The following is a 19,482-nucleotide window of genomic DNA, read 5'->3' on the forward strand; positions in this document are numbered from 1 at the left end:
GCTTAAATAAATTCAAGGCAAAACTAGACAAACATTTGGAACAAATGGATCAGTGAAATGGGAAGGGTTTTTTTTTTTTTTTTTTGTGGCTGATGCTATATAAGCTTGCTTTCTTGCATCATGTTCCTGTACTAATGCTAATGCTATATAAAATATGTATATGTTTAACTTTTATTGATAATCCAAAATCGTCATATATGAGGTGTTATGCTTTGGGATGAGTGTAAAGCTCTTCCATCAATAAATTACTTCTGTGATTTATTGCCGGAAGAGCTAGATGCAGAGGATGTAAGTGCAGTGGAGGTAGAAATCATTTTAAAGAATTATGCGATTGAAAGTTGCATTTCCTTTTTTAAATTTCTTTATAGAGTTCTTTACAATGTAATTAGCATTAGCAGAGGCATATGATGCAAGAAAGAAAGCTTATTCAGCATCAGCCAAAAAAAAAAAAAAAAAAAAAAAAAAACAACCACTACTCCCATTTCACCCCTCCGTTCGTTAGTAGCTTCAGGTTTTTCAGCTATAAAAACATGCAAATCGGTTTGATATTTTTATTGTTTTGTGGCTTGAAACATTTGCTGAAAAAATTTCATAATCTTTGTAGAATATATATATATAGAGTATATGACTGATATAGAAAATGTTTAAGAAAAAAAGACATAATTAGAATAAAAATATGCAAAACCACTTTTGGCATTACTTTGAATTAATTACAGTTATTTATTTAATTAGAATTAATTTTTCTTATAATGTAGACAGTTAAAATGGCATATTTTTTATTTTTTTGATTTAGAAAATACAAGATGATGACGATGACGATGATGATAGTTTTACTGATGACTCTTATGAGGAAGTGAGAACTGCTTTTGTTAAATTATTTTTTATGTTGAAATTTTATTTGTTTTGTTTGCTTATTAATACATGATTATTCACCATGAAATGTTTGTTTTGGAACTGTTAATCATAATGTTAGGACTTTAGAATGGTGTTCTTTTGATACACAGTACTGCTGTGGTATCAAAAACAACATCCTCAAAGAGAACAAGTGCAACACTTGTTCAAATGAAATCTTGAAAATAAAAAACAGAAATCTTGGAACAAAACTTGTTTCAAGATTTCTGCCTCTTGCCCCCTTTCAAATGAAAATTTGACAAGGTTTTCTTCATAATATATTTGTGATAGTTTGCTTAAAGATAACCAAAAATCACTTGTTAGTTTTTTGTTAAGTATAGAGGCATAGCAGTGTATCATTATTAAAGTTATTACTATCAAAAGAAATTTAATGCAATGCATAAATATTTTTTAAAATGTTTTTTTTTTTTAAACAAAAAGTGTTGTCAAAACTACTATAATATTTATTAAAGCACTTTAGTATTAGCAATGGCCACATGGTGCAAGGAAGCCTATGGTTTATGCTGCACCAACCAAAAAAAATAATAATAAAATAAAATAACAGAAATAAATAAAATAAAAAGAATAATAATAAAATGACAGAAATAAATAAAATAAAAATAAAATAATAACAATAAATGAAATAAGAGAAAAGGAAATAGACATTCTATGTGTTTCCCTCCTCCCGTAGGTAATTTTCCAGCTGACCTGTGACTTCTCCCAAACTGTTAGCCTCTACACCCATGTAGGTAACTTATTTCAGTAATTTATAACTTGCTGGCTAAAATAAAACTTCCTGCAATCCAGTCTAAACATCTCCACCTGTAACTTGAAATTATGGCCCCTTGTTCTAGAATCATTTATAACCGTGAAAATTTCATAATTATTCATTTTGCTTATGCCTCAGAGCCTTAAACACCTCAATCAAGTCTCCTCTAAGGTGCCTAGTTTCCAAGCTATGCAAACCACACATTCAAAGTCTTTCCTCATTTGAACGGTGTTTTGCCGATTTCACCAGGCGAGTTACCCTTCTTTGGATCCTTTCAAGAAACACAATGTTTTTCTTTAGGTGCAGTCTCCATACTTGAACACAGTATTCCAAGTGTGGTCTAACAATAGCCTTCATACTTATATGTGTATGAAACAATGTGGTCTAAGGCAATATGGCCTTAGACCACATTGTTAGACCACAACATCCTCAAAGAGAACAAAAATATTGGTACAAATGTTTAGGGGAAGTAGGTAACATCTAAAGGAATGTGAATCGCATAGGAACCTATAACCAGAAACGCCACGGGAAAGTAGTAGCAGAGGCACAAGACAGTAATTAGTGGCAAACATTTATTTGACATAATATTAACAATGGAGTACGAGATTGATGCATTTCATGATGTTACAACAGATGTTCGAAGGTTCCACCATGAGACGCGATGCATGTGTGACACTGACGCAGCATGGATTGGCGGACACGGTCGAACACACCTGGAGTTTCTTTGACAGTAGCAGCAGCGCAGATGAGTCTTGCCACGAGATCCATTTCCGTCTCCACAGGCGATTCATACACGATAGATTTGAGGGCCCCCCCCACAGAAAAAAATCAAGGCTCGATAAATCAGGTGAGTGTGGGAGCCAGGCAAGGGATCCACCACGGCCAATCCATCGACGCCCAAAACACCTGTTCAAATGGTCACGAATGTTCATAATGGCCAGGCACCCCGTCTTGTTCAAACCAAATATTGCGGCTCACATTTGCTGGAACATCATCACCTTGTAGAACTTGTTCAAGAAAGATCCGATATTTAGTGGAATTCATGCGGGATGGTAACAGGTATGGGCTGACTAAGCAGTCACCGACCCATACCTGCCCACACATTTATTGCGAAGCGATGTTGTGCTGCATGGGGCGTACAACGTGTGGGCCCTCTGCTAATCCATACACTAGGTGCATGTCTCACAGTTCGTATATCGATGCATGCTCTTCGTGCGGCGACTACTGCTTGAATGAGTAAACCAGAAATTTTCCCTCTCGCGAACTGATGAACAGCACCGTGTACCGACTTATGGTGACGTTTCCGGTTATGGGTTCCTATGCGATTCACATTCCTTTAAATGGTGCCTCCGTAGCCAGGTGAGCAGGAGCGGCAGTGCGTAGCACACGCTTCTTGATTAGACCGGGGTTCGAGCCCGTGACCACCAAATACGGAGAATGCAGACAGGTCAGGGAATGACCACTGCATATCCCCGGAGCAATATGGCCTTAGTTGCTAATGCTCCTAAAAACCAAATAACATAACATAACATTCCTTTAGATGTTACCTACCTCCCCTAAACGTTTGTACCAATATTTTTGAGACACCCTGTATAATGGGATTATGATGTCCTTATCTCTACTAGCAATTGTTCGATATATCATCAATAAGACACCATGGGCCTTCCTTGCAACCAGTCTACAATGCTCAGAGAATTTCATGTCTGACTGTATTATAATACCCAAGTCCCTTTCCTCCACTACTGGCTTTAGTTTAACTCTGCCAAGTGTATAGGGGCGTCTCCGTAGCCAGGTGGGAAGGAGCAGCAGTGCGTAGCACACGCTTCTTGATTAGACCGGGGTTCGAGCCCGTCACCACCAAATACGGAGGATGCGGAAAGGTCAAGGGAATGACCACCGCATATTCCCGGAGCAATATGGCCTTAGTTGCTAATGCTCCTAAAAACCAAAAACAAAAAAAAAAAAAAAAGCCAAGTGTATAAGTTGGGGTTACTGTTCCCCAGGTGCAATACCTTACACTTTGCTGGATTAAAGCATAGCTGCCATTTTTCTGACCATTCCTGAGGTCCATCTAGGTCACTCTGAAGAAGCTCTGCTTGGCGGTAATCATTAACTACTCCACCAATCTTTACATCATCTGTAAATTTAGATATCACACCCTCTATCCCTTCATCGATGTCATTTATGAAAATCAAAAACAACAGTGGTCCTAATACTGAACCTTAGGGAATCCCACGTCTTTTTGGAAATGTTACTCTATTAATCTTTCCATGTGTGTGTGTGTGGAATTGAGTGTTTCTGATTTGTATATTTTACTCTCTTATAGGATACAGAACCTAAATTAAGATATGTTCGTTTAAATAATGATGTTCCTGCACTTTTGAAGAAAGCTGCTGCTAGTTGCTTAACAGTACATCCAAAGGTAAATGATCTATAGTATTTTCCTTCGTCAATGTTATCTTAAAAAAAAAAAAAGGTATTATTGACTTCTTATAACTTGTCAGTGGTAAAAATTATCAAGTTATAAGGTTATACAAACTGCTTAACAGTACTTTTTGAAGGTAATTAAATTATATAAGTGATTCAAAAGGTAATGGCAATTTTGCTTTAAAAAATGATACTTTGGATGGAAAAATATTTTTAAAAATTAATTTTCAATATTGAATTTTTTTTTTTTTTTTTAAATACAAAAGTTCCAATATTGTACAAACATTTTTATTAAGTGCAATAAATCTGTAAATTTATAAGGATTGATCCCAGATAGCACTTGTCTATGTGCTGGTACAGAGTACCAAAATCTTAAAGGCATCTTTTGTATTATTCATTTATTATTAACTGCTTTTACATTTCTATAGGTTGTAATTTTCAGAAATATAATTAAAAAAAAAAAAAAAAAAAAATATATATATATATATATATATATATATATATATATATATATATATATATATATATATATCTATGTAAAGAGTATAGACTCTCACAGCAAACATGTTGAGAGAACCACAACCATGACAATCTGTTTAGGACATACTGTTTCGCACATTCCAACTAATGTTGTGAAGTATGTATTATGAAACAAACGTGTATGAATTTTGAATAAACAATAGCATGGTACTTTAAGTAAGTTTAGTGTAACATTTAAATTAAAGTGACCAGATCCTTAGTATTCCAATGCGGGACATTGATTTTATTCCCCTCTAAAAACAATATATGCCGACCGGGCTAGCCAGGTGGTTAAAGTGCCTGCCTGGCAACCCAAAGGTCGCGGGTTCGAATCCCGCCTCGGGCTTGGATCAGAGTAAAATGCAAGAAAAAAAAAAAAAAAAAAAATATATATATATATATATATATATATATATGCACATATTTTTTATTTATAAAAAAATATTCACATACAAAATATAAATTAAATACATATACTTCTTTGAATTAAATTTATAAAATAAAATATCACACTATCGTATCACAAAAAAAACAAAACAGATATTATAGCCTATATTTGCTTTTTTTTTCACATATTTGTTTTATTTCACACCTATATTATATTATTTCTGTGAAATAATAATAAAAATACATACCTCTTTTAACAATAAAAATAGAAATTAAATAATATAATTAAATATTTTTTCACGGAGTGAATTTTTCTTAATTTTTAATTATTTGCTATTTCTTCGTAAAATTCTTCACAAGAATTAACCAAATTGCACTTAAAGTCTTGTCACAGCATTTCATTATTGTTGGTAGAGGCATATGATGCAAGAAAGCAAGCTTATACAGTATCAGCCAAAAAATAAAATCCCATTTCACACAGCCATTCATTCTGAAAGTTTGTTTTTACGGTCATTGTGTTTTTTCTGACGCTACAATTTATTTACTACCGAAAAAACTCTTTCCGTTGCACCATCAGTTCCCAGCAAACATAATGCAAATCCAATTACTCTCTTCAAATGCTTGCATGGTATGTCCCTTGTGTTAAAATGTTTAAATAATTTGACCCACCTCATATCTTTTGGCATTCTTTTATTTCATGACACAAGGATGCAGAATAAAATAAAAAATACAAAAATTGTGATTCATGATATAAGTATGGAGGCTACATGTCCAATCCAGTACATTTTCCAGGACAGTTTGCAATGCAGGGCAAATGAATTAAATCTGGGACATCTAGTCACTTTAATTTAAAAAGAAGTGAAATATTTGAAATCAAAGGTTTTATTTAAAAATATAATCAATCACAGATTAGGAGATATGTTATAGGAAATCAGTGGAATTTAGAGCAATAAATTAATTATTAGATCCTATAGATATCAAATTCAAAGAATATAAATAATGCAACAGTAAAGCACCCAATGCAAGGACAGAATAAGGTTGAATATTAATTGATGTAGTGGAAGGGTTAAATATCAACTGATTCAGAGATGGGATTATATTCATCTCTGCCTTATAGCAGACCACAGATGGCCTAAATCTAAAAAGAAGCCAGGTAGAACCCATTATCTATTAATTGAAACACCCTATATACAAGAGTTTGTATCTATAAATACACAACATATGTACATAGTGGTGCACCCACAGATTTTTTTTGTCTGGATATGTGTGTTCCACATTGGTTGCTTTTTCAAGCATCATAACATATTGTAGCTTATGTTGGGATGATAATATGACAATACAATTATATAATGTAACATAATGTTCTTAGATGGCCTTTATTCCCCTTCTCTGTAGGCAGTGCTGCCCCGTGGGTAAGAGGCGCCTTTGTTCAAAGTTATATTTCAGTGCCCCCATAAAAAGGCGCCTCCGTAGCCAGGTGGGCAGGAGCAGCAGTGCGTAGCACACCCTTCTTGATTAGACTGGGGTTCGAGCCCATGACCACCAAATACAGAGAATGTGGAAAGGTCAGGGATTGACCACCGCATATCCCTGGAGCAATATGGCCTTAGTTGCTAATGCTCCTAAAAACCAAATAACAAGCAAACAGCCCCCATAAAATAGAATTTGCAAATTAATATGAAATTAATTTCAAGAATTTTTTTATTTATTTATTTAGGATAATGGATATACAAGATATACGTATGTGTACATAAAAATAGAGAATCTCAAAAAAAACATTTTGGACTTTGGTATATATGATATGTCATTTATTGCATATTTATCCTCCTAGCTTTAGCCACCACAAAATTCTTAATTATATCTTTTATATCTAAAGTATCCATAATATTATTTTCTATTGATATTATTGATAAATCGGTAAAACGTTCTTCGGACATTGTTGATTGCAAATAATTTTTTATTAATTTTAGTTTTGAAAAACTCCTTTCCCCACAAGCCACAGGTAACGTTAAATAAATAGGCAATACAATGGTAGTATTTGGAAACATCGGTTAATTAATTTTCATATATATATAGTTTAAAACATCGTGAGGAGACATCTTTTTTTATAAAACATTGCAAAGTCACATATCTTCTTTTATAAAACATTGCATTCCTAAAACAAAGTCATACCGTCAATATCTCGATCATCCGAATTTTTATTGTCACTCAGTTTTATGTATATATCTTTGCAGTGTTTCAATAAATCTTCATTACTCCATTCTTTTAATTTGCTTTTGTTGTGGATAAGTTTAAAGTCTTCATTGTGAGGTTTCAACTGTAAAAATCTTTCTATAATTGATGATATTGTGGTGTCTAAAACCGTGATAAAAAATTGGATTTTAAAATTTTGTTCTTTTAGCATTATTTATTGACTCATCTGATGCTTCATATTCAAACATTCTCTTTTTTGTTCTCTTTCAAATTTCTGGAAAAACAGGATTGACGTTGATCGTTTGCCACTTCCTTTGCAGAAGTAATAATGTTTTCAAAGTTTTGATTGGTCACCTGCGATTCTTCAAAGCCTTTGTAATGAGATCGAGATTTTCTGTAACCGTTTGTAAATTAAATGTTGGATTCTGTATCATTTTGGTTACAAAATTTACGAGACTTAAGTAAAAAGTAAAGTAAAGTGCAGCCATTATCAACCCACTGCAGGATGGAAGCCTCCTCAACAATTCATGTTGAGGGAAATGGACCATAATCTACCACGCTGGTCCAGTGCGGGTTGGCAGATCAACCGTATTCAGCAGGCAGGGGATTGAACCCCGGTCTACTCAAAGAGCGTGTGCTACTGCACTCCCGCTCCTGCCCACTCGGCTACGGACGAGACTTAAGATGTTGTGCCAAATATTAATAGAGCAAACAAATTTAAATGAACACATTTTTGAAATTAAGTTGTCAGCCTGAAATCTAGAATCGATATCTTTAGTATCATCTTCTGTAATATCTAAAAGAGCCTGATAAATTTCTCTGATGTTACTTTTTACGGCCTTATTGCTTCAATTTTACTTTCCCACCTAGTAGTAGAAAGCGGTTTTAAACTTAAATTTTGAATATGTTTTTTTAATATAGTCCAATGCTTCACAGATACTGAAAAATAATTGTACAATTCCTATATTACCACAAAAAAATTAACTTTTTCAAATGAAATTTTAGCTGCATCATTAATTACCAAATTTAAAGAATGAGCAGCACGTGGAATGAAAAAAGCTCTTGAATTTATCTCAATGATTTTTTGCTGGAGTCCATTATGTTTGCCTTGCATGGCACCATCGTCATACGCTTGTTCACGTAAATCCGAAATATTGATATTCAGTAATTTTAAAAGATTTATCATAAATTCGAATAATCCCTGACCAGAAGTATCGTCTACAGACTGAAAACCCAAAAAATGTTCACGAATTTCTGTGATATTTGTACCTTTATTATGATAAACAAATCTAATAACAATAGTCAATTGTTCTGTGTGGCTCAAGTCTGGGGTAGTATCAATAATTAAAGAATAGTATTTTGACTCTTTAACCATTTCTAAAATTTTTTGTTTTGTGGCTTCAGAAATAATATTAATGATTTAATTTTGTATCCTGTCACCTAAATAATGAGCAACATTCTGTTTTTGTGATGTTTGGATACAATGCAAATGTTCTGCCATTATTGAATCAAATTTATCAACAGTTTCCACTAATTTTAAAAAGTTATCATTATCAAATAGATTCTTTGAGGAACCTCTAAAAGCTGTACACTGTTGTTGTTGTTGTTGTTATTTGGTTTTTAGGAGCATTAGCAACTAAGGCCATATTGCTCTGGGGATATGCGGTGGTCATTTCTTGACCTTTCCGCATCCTCTGTATTTGGTGGTCACAGGCTCGAACCCCGGTCTAATCAAGAAGCATGTGCTACGCACTGCCGCTCCTGGCTACGGAGGCGCCTATACACTGTCTTGACAAATATTGTATTATGTAGATTAACCGTTCTATAACAGATTGCCGATATTTTTTTCTCAGTTTCGTATAATCTTTGTTGTGTCGAATCAATCGTACATTTATTACTTAACGACCTTTTAAGTTCGCTATATTTTGAACCGTTTTTAATGTGCGCAGAATTTGTTTCGTGTTTTTTTAATATATGACTCGAGTGTTTCCAATCATTACAACCGTATTCATTAGTAAGTTGCGTATTTTGATCACCAAATATTTTACAATGATAATTGTAAAATAAATAATTGTAAAAACAATATTTTACAAAAAACCGAATCTTGTGATTCTGAATAAACTAAATAACTTCTGGTAATTTTTTCTCCATTTGGTAACATTCAATAATAATATGATTTGGAAAACTTGTTACCCGATTCGTCTTTAGGAAAATCCTTATTAACTACTTTACGAGGACAATTTTCAACTAAACAATCTCTAATTTTTGTGATTACATGTTTTGGCCAAGCACCTGGATCATTAACATCAAAATTTAAAACTAAAATTCAAAGTTTCGGGTTTCTCTGAATCAGAATCCAAGATTTCTTTAACTGCAACTTCTGGTGACATTATGGTGAGGCCAGTTTCTTCTTCATTAGATATATCAGTTTCTTCAAACTTATCTTGTTGTACTGTTTGTTCTTCAGTGTTCTCCTTTGAAGTAGAGGTGCTCGAAGTGCTTGCTTCGTCAAAACTTTCCGTTCTTTATTTCTTAACAGTTTCTGTTGGCGGTACTGAAGTCAGAAATTTGTTCAGTGATCCGGCTAATTTATGTTCGATCTGTTCTCGTTGTAACCTTCTTTTTCTGTTTTGAGCTCTAGATAACTTATTTGATGTTTTTTCTGACATCTAGGGTTTAAATTACATATTATCTAAGAAAATATAGTTTTTGTTCGACAAAATATTTCCTTTTTTCACAAAATACATCATTTTTGCAACAAAACATATCTTTTTTTACAAAATATAGAATTTTACATACTTAATGCTTATTCTATAAATTCCGGGAAGTAACTTGCACTTTGTTTTAACACGATAAGACTTTTTATTTATTTATATTTAAGAATAATAGGGATAATTGTGAAGAACCAAAGAAATACAAGTGAACAGTTGTAGGGTTAACTGTCGAATGCCTTTCTTATACTTTAACACATGTTTAAATCTATCCCTGAACTAAAAATCATACAATGCCAGCTTTATTGTTTTTGTCATTCTTCGGTATAACCCAAACATCGTTATCGAACGCTAAGACATTCAGCAATGTTGCGAGTCTGGTGCCAGCTGCCACGGTCTACGGAAGTGTTGCTTACACAACGCGGCTATATCAACGCGACTACATTCAAAATTACAGTTTGGCATTACACACATTGGAGTGGCGTGGCGTGGCATTACTCGCATTACTGAAAATAGTCAAAACAAAAGTCATTTCTGAGAATGCTGAGTGCGGATCACATATCGACATGCTGATGTCGACGCACTGAACATGTTCAAAGCTGCTTTGACGCACCACTCATGAAGCGGTACATCAAAGTGGCTAATCGGTTGTAGAGTTTACTGTTCATATTTTATTGCCTTACTGTTTATTTTAAGTCATGCAATCTATGTAGTAAAGTTTTACTTCACGAATAAGAGCATAGTATAAAAATTTGTTATTATTTATTGTCTTGAAATGGCGCCCCTCCTGATCAGGCACCTTTGTGTAGGGCACACCTGCACGGGGCAGCCCTGTCTGTAGGTGTGCCTATGTATGTGAAGCTGATATATATTTATTTATTTATTTATTTATTTTTTTTGCAGGCCTATGAGGTCTAGCGCTACGACCAATATACAAAGGCATAAAAGTGATCATACAGCAGTTGACAGGTGTTCTCACACAATTACAATGTGGAAAATTTTAAATTTTACAACAAAAATTGCGCTTAGTAAAACATTGTCTGTGTTTAGGAAGGTAGAGCGAGTTTTAGTCATTAACCTTCAACCAAAAAGTTTTGTCAAAACGTTTTTACATTGTTATTTGGTTGAGCACACATTGTTTCACATTGTTTAATTTTTGATTGTTATTATTTAATGGTTAAGCTACACCTAACAGGTATAGCTTAACCATTAAATATCAACAATCAGTTAATATTCTTTATCTTCCCAATCTTGGCAATTTTTTTATATTTAAGGGAAAACTTAAATATAAGGCATGTATTGATATATGAATTATTAAAAAAATAGAGCATCTATTTTTTTTATAATTAATTTACTTTATTGAATTGCTTGTTCTTTTATTTAGGCGCATATAATATAATCTCATCTGGAAGTGTTTATTCATTTATTAATTGATTACCATTCAGAGCTCATCACACATCAATATATAGCCATCATACTCGTACTTGCAAAGTTTTACAGTTTACTCAAGGCGTAAAATTTATGGAAAATGATTTGTCTTTTATAATTTTACTTGAAAGGCTTACTTCATTTTTTTTAATGAATTTCGGTCTTGTTTTATAGATATTGCATTATTAGTGGCATTGATGCAAGAAAGCAAGCTTATACAGCATTAGCCAAAAAAAAACCATGTCCAGTTCTTTGAATTTATTTAAGCTATCAACTTCACAACAACAACAGTTGGAAGCTTGTTCCAGCAACCAACCACTTGCTGCCTAAAGGTAAATTTCTGCACGTCTGTTCAGCAACTCTCTTTCCTCAATTTGAATTTATGCCCCCTCAAGTATGTAATCTGAGCAAGAGGAAGAATCTGATCGGCATTGAGCTTGCTCAAACCATTCAAAACCTTATACACCTCGATCAAATCACTTCATAGGTGCCTAGTCTCCAGATGCTGCAGCTTATCAGTAACCATTTCAGGATCTGGTTGCTGATAAGCTGAATAAACATTTTCATCCAAATTCACATGTAAGGAAATTTCTGAAGTGGAGGATACCAGTGACCTTGCTAATACTAATTTAGAATTGAATGATTTTATGATAACAGAGAAGGAACTAGAAGTGAGGTGATTACTATTACATTTAAAAGTGAACAAGGAAACTGTACAATTATGCTGAAGAAAGCATCAAAAGATGCTAGTAAAGATTCACTATTATAATGAGAGTATCCTTGGATTCAGATGAAGTCTGTTAGACTGGAGATGTGCAAACACCTCTTACATTCACAAATGTGGTTCAAAGAATGAAATGGGCAACTACAGACTTGTCAGTTTGACTGCTGTCAAAGAGAAGATTATGAAGTCCTTAGTTAAAGATGCAATGCAAAATCATCTGGACAGGTACAGATGACTATTTTTTTAGTTATAGTTCCTTTCTACATTGCTTTTCATTGATCTCAATAACCCTGTTCTTTATTTCAATCCTGTTATCCATATCCATACCTTTCAACTTTTTCTTTCCTTATATATATATGTCCTTATGATTTCTGGGAGACAGGACCTACTTATTTGATACAAACTTTTGATGAAATTTATGATCTTCATAGTTCAGATTGGCACAATCAATTAGGATTGATAGTGCCAGTATCATAGTGTTGTTTAGCCAGTAATTTGGGCACATTTTTACCAAATTTTGTGTGTTACTAATACAAAATGGCATTGTAATTTGCTTTAATGATACTTTAAAATTACACTTAATTATACAAAAGTATTTCTACATTTAATTACTCTTGTATTTCTAAAATCTAGTCCTAGCAGACAAGTCAGTTTATTTCATACTTTAGATTTTTGGTTTTACAATTACTTTTGGTAACAGTGGGTATGTGGTTGCATTTTTATGATGATTACTGTTTTTTTGGTGGTTTTTTTTTTTTTTTTTTTTTTTTTTTGCAAGCTGACAACCTTATTATTTTATGAAATTGGCATAGTCCAATGTGCAGTGTACATGCTATTCAGCAACTGTAAAATGTTAATTCTGAAGTGAATTGTTAAAGCATTCTGTATAAAAACAGGATGGATACTGTTTTTATACAAGTTTCGAGATTTATTTCAAAGTAATATGTCAACAACACAGAGATCTATGGTGCTTTCAGCTTTGCCATTGTGTTATTATTATTGTCGAGACATTCATCAGACCCTGCTCAAATGGAATAGACATTTATCTTGGTCACACTTCATGCAGATGACCCCAAAAACCCACATATTCTATGCATTATCATCATAAAGTGTACTTTGAATCTGTCTACTTATGTGAAATGGTGAATGGCAAAACTTCCTTCCATGTGGCTGCAGTAGGATTCAAGCTTGTGGTGCTTCTAATGGCAACCAACAAATATCCACTTCCATCTTTTGATGTTCAAAAGTGTAATGCTCAATTTTATTAGCAAATGCACATGATGCAAGAAAGCAAGCTTATATAGCATCAGCCAAAAAAACATACCCTTCTCATTTCACCCATCCAATCACTCCAAATATTTGTCTAGTTCTGCCTTGAATCTATTTAAGCTATCAACTTGTACAACGACAAATGGAAGTTTGTTCCAGCAATCAACCACCCACTGGCTAAAGGAAAACTTCCACACATCTATCCTACAACTGTCTTTCCTCAATTTGAATTTATGCCCTCTCAGGCGATTATTCTGAGCAAGAGGAAGAACCCCATCAACATTGAACATGCTCAAACAATTCAAAGCTTTATACACCTCAATCAGATCACCTGGCAGGGGCTTAGTCTCCAGACACTGTAATTTGCAAAACTTAAGCTTTTCTTCATAAGAGCAACCCTTTGTTCCATTCACTAATCTTGTTGTCCTTCTCTGTACTCGTTCCAACAGCTCTACATCCTTCTTATAATGAGGCTTCCAGACCTGTATACAGTACTCAAGGTGTGGCCCGACCATTGCCTCATACAAGGAGATAATCACCTCCTTATCCCTGCTAGAAAAATTCCTATATATCATTAACAAGACACCATAAGCTACTCTTGCAGACCATCTGCACTGCTCAGAAAAAACTTCATATCTGCCTGCACAATTACCCCTAGGTCCTTTTCACTCTCTATCATTGTCAGTGTAGTACCACACAGCTGATACGTTAATCTGGGGTTACTGCTTCCCATATGCAGTACTTTACATTTGTCAATGTTAAACTTCAGTTGCCACCTCTCAGCCGGCCTGCTCAACTTTTCTAGATCCTGTTGCAGCAGCGTACTGTCATTAGTATCATTATCAACCCTGCCGACCTTCATATCATCTGCAAACTTGGACATTAAGCCTGAATGTGAAATGGTCACACACACACTAGTGTTCAAAGAAAATGCATCACATAGGAATTTCACATTTCTAACCCTTTTTTTGCGATGGTACATTAATGACTAGCATCACAAATAGAAATATAAACAGAAGATATTTATTAATAGTCAAGGCAAAGCTAAGTAATATTTGACAGGTGCTCTCAAAATATTCCAAAATGAGCATTTGCAACCTTTATACAGTAGTTTTGGTAAACACAACAATTATGGCTGAAATGTTATCAGAAGTCCTCAATTTGCTTCAGTTTATCATTTTAAACGGAAAACAAAATGAAAAGTTCACCAGGTTCAAACTAATATTTAGTTGAACTGCCCCTGGCCCTGATGACAGCAGCGCACAGTCGAGGCATTGACAAGATCAATTTCTGAAGATAATCAACTGATAGTTCGTGGTTGCGAGCACGAATTATGACTTCCTGAAGTTCACAAAAGGTCTTTGGTTTCTTTCTGGCAACTGCAGATTCCACATGATGCCAACAGTTCTCTATAGGATTCAGGTCGGGCTGTTTCCTGGCCAGCTAAGAGTTGTAATGGACCATTCTTTTAACCATTTTTTTACCTGTAACAAATGTAAACCCATAACTGTTGAACCTCTAATGCAGAAATGAAGCTAAAGTAACTACAGAAGTGCCTACTTACACTTTTCACCCGATGACAAGGAGCAGAGTCATCCCGAAAGATGCAGTTACTTGGCAGGTTGAAATGGTCTCTAATGGTTGGCAGCAAGTTGCCTTCCAATATAGCCAGGTATCCATTGGTATTTACAGAATCTTTTATAAACTGCAGGTGACCTACTCCACGATACGAAATGCCCCCCCCCATATCATTTGGCTGGTAGGGAATTTCACTGTAGACACCATACAGTCTGGATGGTATTCTTCACCACGTCTACGGCGAATCATTTGTCTCCCCTCAGAGCCATGCAGGTTGAATTTCTTCTCATTCGAGAAAAATAAATGACTTGCACTGCTCGGGGGTCCATTTGACATGTTCCTTACACCAAATTAATTGGGTTTTTTTCATTTTTTGTGTGAGGAGGGACTTTTTCTTAGGACAACTGGCTGCAAGCCCATTTTTGAAGAGGAGTCTTCTGACTGTTACTGCACTTGCTACCTCTCCTGTATGTTCTTCCCATTCTCTTTTCAGCTCAGACGAAGAAGCTTTACAGTTTTTAAGGTATAAGCGCTTCAAAATGTGATCCTGTTTTGGCGTAGAGACTCGTTTGCATCTGGTTCCTTTTTTCCTATCAGCAGAATCAGTATTCTTGAGTTTGAAAAGAAATCTACTTGCTGTTGACTGATTACAAGACACTCTATAAGCAATATGACAGGAAGAACATTGTTCCTCACGTAAAGCAACAATACCACTTTCTTTGTCGTGTCAGCTGCACGTAACTCACCATCCTGGCACAAGTAATGAATGACTGCAACTTTTCCAGATCATGCTTATATAGCTGAAAGTAACAGCTGATGCAATATTACATCATCACTTACACGCGTCAATCTTATCTGATGCAATCTGTTAGAAAGATTACCACATACTTACGTTATTCGGATGACAATTACAATTTTGAGGGGTGATACATTTTCTTTGAACGTGTGTGTGGAGAGAGATGACATATTTTTTAAGTGTACTATTTACTGCAAATGAAAGTATTTTAAATCAACATGTAAAGTAAATCTAGAGATGATTTTATGAATACGTAACACTTTTTGATACTTACCATACCTGCTTATTAAAAATTATTTTCTCACTTACTTTAGTGAGAAATGTTAAATATGATTACTTTGTATTGTATACAGCAGACTCTCGATTTACCAGGATCGGATTAACTGGGAAGCAGATTAACTGGGACACTTTAAGACTCCAAATTAAAAAAAAAAAAAAAGCAACCAGAAATCTTTTATAAAATTCAAGTAATAAATATAAATGTATAAACAGATGTTTTACTATTGTAAATAAGTGACAAGAAGCGGCATAATAAGTCGTCCTTGGGAGATTAGTGTACCTATTATCTTGAAATCCGCCGCTCAAAAAAAGGGACCAAATGTTTAGTTTGTTTTAGTGTGTCATCGATTGTTGTGTTCCGTCACACCGCAAAAGGACAAATTTTGTTTTGTTATTTATGTCAGGGCTATCGGAATTTTTTTTTATAATAACTATTTTTTATTTATTTATTTTATTTTTTTTGTTTAGAAATCGCGAAAATGATGGGCTAATGCAAGAGTTGTGCTTTCAATTAAACAAAAACTTGAAATTATTCAAAAGTTTGAAAATGGTTCATCCGTTAAATCTCTAAAGAACCATTATAATGTTGGTGACCAAACAATACACGTCATTGTAAAAAATAAAGGGAAGCATCGTATTGGACACGCAAGTAGTGCGAGGTAAGTTTTATTTTTTTTTTTTTCATTTTTTATCTTTTGCCATATTTTTTATGTAGGTTGCTGAACATTTTTCGATACAGTAAGTTGCCGACTTGCGTAGCTTTGGACTTGCGTTACATTATTTATATTTTTTTAATAAGACAAGATTTCAGAGTGAAGGAGACACGCATTTCACCATAATAGCATAAAAACCCACAGAATTCCAGCTATTGATATTATCGGAAATGCAATAAGATCGAGTTTACTACCCGTTTATAATGAATTGAAAGCAGAAAAGCCCAATAACCTGGAAAGTGCAAATTGTTTTGTGGCAGTGATCTCTGGAAATGTGCTTTAGTAAAATGTGAGCTTGTGTGGGGTGATAATAGTGAGTTTTCGCCTTAACCCTGTGAAGTTCTTTTCAGAAAATTTAATTTTGACTGTTATCATGGTGCCGACTAAGAGAGTAAGTGACAGCGGTACTAGTAAATCTGTGAAGTAAAGAAAAGCGATTGAGTTGGATCAGAAAATTAAAATAATGATGTATGAAAATGGCCAAACAATTAACAAGTATCATGCGGATTTCAGATTTGTAAGTGACAACGGTGAACGCAGTAAAGGAGAAAGACAGAATACAAGAAGCGCTGTAGCGATCGGCACCAATGAAGTCAATTGTAATAACCAAGACTACGAAATACATATCAGTTTTACAGTACAATAACGTGTTTTTCTTCCTTTTATGTTTTCTTTTCTTGTGTGCCACTCTCACTACTTCACTTCTATCCCCATATAAAGTTTTTAATTGAAGTAATTAAAAATATATAAATATTTTTCTTCATTCTTCTGAGGATATTATGTGGTTTTTGGAATTTTGTCATATCAGGGATATAGTAGCAATATTTTGTTAGTCAATCGCGAGTTACGTAAAACTCGACTTGCGTAATAAGTCCTGGAACGTATATCTTACGTACGTTGGGGAATTGCTATATTTTTGGATTAACCGGGAAATCGATTATCTGGGAATTTTTTTTTTACCATCTATCCCGAAATATGGAGAGTCTACTGTATTACTTTTTGTAGAATATGATATTAGCTGTCTATTTTTTGTTACAGTTCATTGCTCTAGGAACACATGAAGGGTCTATTTATATTTTGGATCATGAAGGAAATAACATACGCCTCAAAGAGTTAATATCGGTGAGTTACTTTACTTTGTGTATTTTTTAAATATATTGTATATTTCATTATTATTATATTATATTATATTATATTATATTTAATAATGAACATAATTTAATGATTAATAATCAATTGTGGCATTTTCATAATCGGTTATATGCAAATGAGTTGATTACAATGCAATCGACAACAGCAGTGATTGAACAGAACTATTACCCAGAACTGTTATTTGGTTCTGGATGATAGTTCTATTTTGTTGCCATACATAAAACTATTGGACGAGTGGTAACAACATTTTAATCTTATTTTTATAACATCAGATTGTCCGTCATGTTTTTTTCTTTTCTTGTTAATTTTGTAGTCACCTAATTTGCATATAATTGATTATGAAAATGTCATAATTGATTATTTTGACTCTCGATTATGCCCATCACTAATAATATTATTATTATTATATTATATATTTGATTGTGAATTTGCATCTAGGTTTAAAAGGCTGTCTTCTCATTTATAATGATTTATGGCCTCATAGATAGTGTTTAAGACATCTTGGTATTAGTGTTTAAGGGCACAAGGGCAGCTGAGGCCAAAATGTGCCATTAAGACATATTGCTTCATTCTTATATTTACTCATTATGTAATCTTGAACCATGGTTTGCTTATTGTTTTTAATTGGACCCTTCATCACATCCATGTAATCAATCTTGGCTAGAGTTGCTACCTCTCTGGGTTTGACCTGGAGTCTTCAGGTGTGAATTATAACAAAATCTAGAGCCCTGTTTGGGCTCTGCATTTTGTTATTATTTCTCCAAGTCTTAGAATGGCAGAGAAAAATAATTCCATTCTATTCTGAGACAAATGTAATAATATTACATGTTATTATATGTTTTTTCAGAATGTATATAACTTACAAAACTATTTAATACATGTTTCATATACAGTGAAACTTCCCTTTAACGGACAGCCATGGGGAACGAGAATGTGTCCGTTAGAGAGAGGTGTCCGCTAACAAGAAGTCTGAGGGAGAAAAAAAAAAGAAAGAAAAATCGTTAAACGTTTAATGTAAAATTAAATTAAAATATATACAGATTTTGCACAATATTTTTGTAAATAATATACATACAATTGTGCTATGCATATTATGACTTTATCTTAAGAAAAATACATACAGTAATCACTTATTTTCTTCTGCACCTTCTTCTGACTGATAATTTTGTTTTCAACATTTGTTCCCCTCGACGTGGGCACCTGTACGTGGTGAGGGGACCTCCCAGTGAAGCTGCTGGACTTCCAGACTAGCATCACTGGAATCCAACGCCCACAGCCCAGGTTCCAGGCTTACATCAATGGAATCCGGCGTGTTTGCCGTGCGCTGCGACCCGTGGAAATTCGGAAAGGGGGATCCTGGTGGTTGAGGGGCCCAGCTTCAATACACCACTTTGGCCCCTGCTTCGACAAGACGGGAGGTCCTGGAAGGCCCGGTTAGGATCAATCGGCTAGTAGGCTCGCCTGCGAGGGTCAACCGTATCAATGCCATGCCCTACCCTCATGGTCCGAGGGACAGGATTCAGGCTGGCGGCGGTGCGGATATGGTGTCTGGGTAGCCCTGGCGTCCCACTCCCGAGCGCATTTATTGCTGCCGGGTAGTGGGTGTCCCTTTGGGCTCCGTGGTGGGTGGGGAGCCCGGGCACTGA

At 34.5% G+C, this 19,482-nt stretch overlaps 1 protein-coding gene across 1 annotated transcript in view; it reads left to right on the forward strand.

Moving 5' to 3' along the window:
• Window positions 1–207: 207 nt before the first annotated feature.
• Window positions 208–19,482, forward strand: part of lt (vacuolar protein sorting-associated protein light) — a 286,135-nt gene continuing 266,860 nt past the window's right edge. Inside the window, exons 1-4 of the mRNA XM_090383057.1 lie at window positions 208–288; window positions 794–853; window positions 3,987–4,082; window positions 17,723–17,806. Coding sequence (XP_090239183.1) covers window positions 208–288; window positions 794–853; window positions 3,987–4,082; window positions 17,723–17,806 — 321 coding nt within the window. The remainder of the gene's footprint in view (window positions 289–793; window positions 854–3,986; window positions 4,083–17,722; window positions 17,807–19,482) is intronic.

Source organism: Mastigoproctus giganteus, chromosome 10, assembly GCF_048544385.1.
Source record: "Mastigoproctus giganteus isolate SK-2022 chromosome 10, ASM4854438v1, whole genome shotgun sequence".
Classification (NCBI taxonomy): domain Eukaryota; kingdom Metazoa; phylum Arthropoda; class Arachnida; order Uropygi; family Thelyphonidae; genus Mastigoproctus; species Mastigoproctus giganteus.